At 45.0% G+C, this 1,160-nt stretch overlaps 1 protein-coding gene across 1 annotated transcript in view; it reads left to right on the forward strand.

Moving 5' to 3' along the window:
• G6pc (glucose-6-phosphatase catalytic subunit) overlaps nucleotides 1–1,160 on the forward strand; it is a 14,936-nt gene that overhangs the window by 8,106 nt on the left and 5,670 nt on the right. The window contains exon 3 of the mRNA XM_005369063.1: nucleotides 198–303. Within this exon, the coding sequence (XP_005369120.1) occupies nucleotides 198–303 (106 nt within the window). The remainder of the gene's footprint in view (nucleotides 1–197; nucleotides 304–1,160) is intronic.

Below are 1,160 nucleotides of genomic sequence, written 5' to 3' on the forward strand. Positions count from 1 at the left end.
GAAGGCGTGGTTAATAGATAGGTTGATGGATAGTTAGATGGAAGGCGTGGTTAATGGATAGGTTGATGGATAGTTAGATGGAAGGCGTGGTTAATGGATGGGCTGATGGATGGGTAGATGTGTGGATGATACCTTGGCAGTCTCTCACATGGACACCTTTCCATCTTTAGTCCATTCTCCTCTTTTCTGCCATCTAGGGAGTCCTTCTGGCCATGCTATGGGCGCAGCAGGTGTATACTACGTGATGGTCACTTCTACCCTTGCTATCTTTCGTGGAAAGAAAAGGCCAACATACGGATTCCGGTAAGAACTCACCCCTGGGGATGTGGATGAGCAGAAAGTTGCACACTCTGTGGCCAACAGTTGTTCTTCCTACTTCCCACGGCCCATTCTCACATGTGCAGCTGGCACTAGTAAGAATCGTAGCACCTATGCTACGAGTGAACATCGGGGTCATGACCTGTTAGGGCCAGAAGGAACCCACTAGGGTAGCCTTAGACAAATAAATAAAGCTTGCCACCATGAATAGGAATTCAAAAGATTATCTAGAGCATTGATTCTCATGACCTGTGGGTCATGACCCCTTTGGGATTGAATATCAGATTTTTATATTACAATTCATAAAAGTAGAAAAATTACAGTTCTGAAGTAGCAACAAAATAATGTTATGGTTGGGGGAATCACCACAATATGAAGAACTGTGTTAAAGGGTTGCAGCATTCGCTAGCTTGGGAGCCACTGATCTACAGAGAGTGACAGAGCTTAAATTAAATTCATTATTTCATCCATTCATTTATGGCTCCCAGTGTTCAAACTCGGGACTTTGGGCATGCTGAATAGCTACTCTATCACTGAGCTGTATCTCCAGCTTTAAGAAAAAAGGTCAGGCTGTGATTGTGCAAATCTTTAATCCCAACTCTCTGGAGGCAAAGGCAGGTGAATTCAGGATGGCCAGGGCTACAGAGAAACCCTGTCTTGAAAAACAAAACAAACAAACAAACAAAATCCTAATTTTGTAACGGCCTGGAGTCAACTCATAGGTGAAAATAAACAGACATAAGATGTTCCTAGCCGGGCGATGGTGGCGCACGCCTTTAATCCCAGCACTCGGGAGGCAGAGGCAGGCGGATCTCTGTGAGTTCGAGACCAGCCTGGTCTAC

Source organism: Microtus ochrogaster, unplaced genomic scaffold, assembly GCF_000317375.1.
Source record: "Microtus ochrogaster isolate Prairie Vole_2 unplaced genomic scaffold, MicOch1.0 UNK44, whole genome shotgun sequence".
In the NCBI taxonomy this organism is placed as follows: domain Eukaryota; kingdom Metazoa; phylum Chordata; class Mammalia; order Rodentia; family Cricetidae; genus Microtus; species Microtus ochrogaster.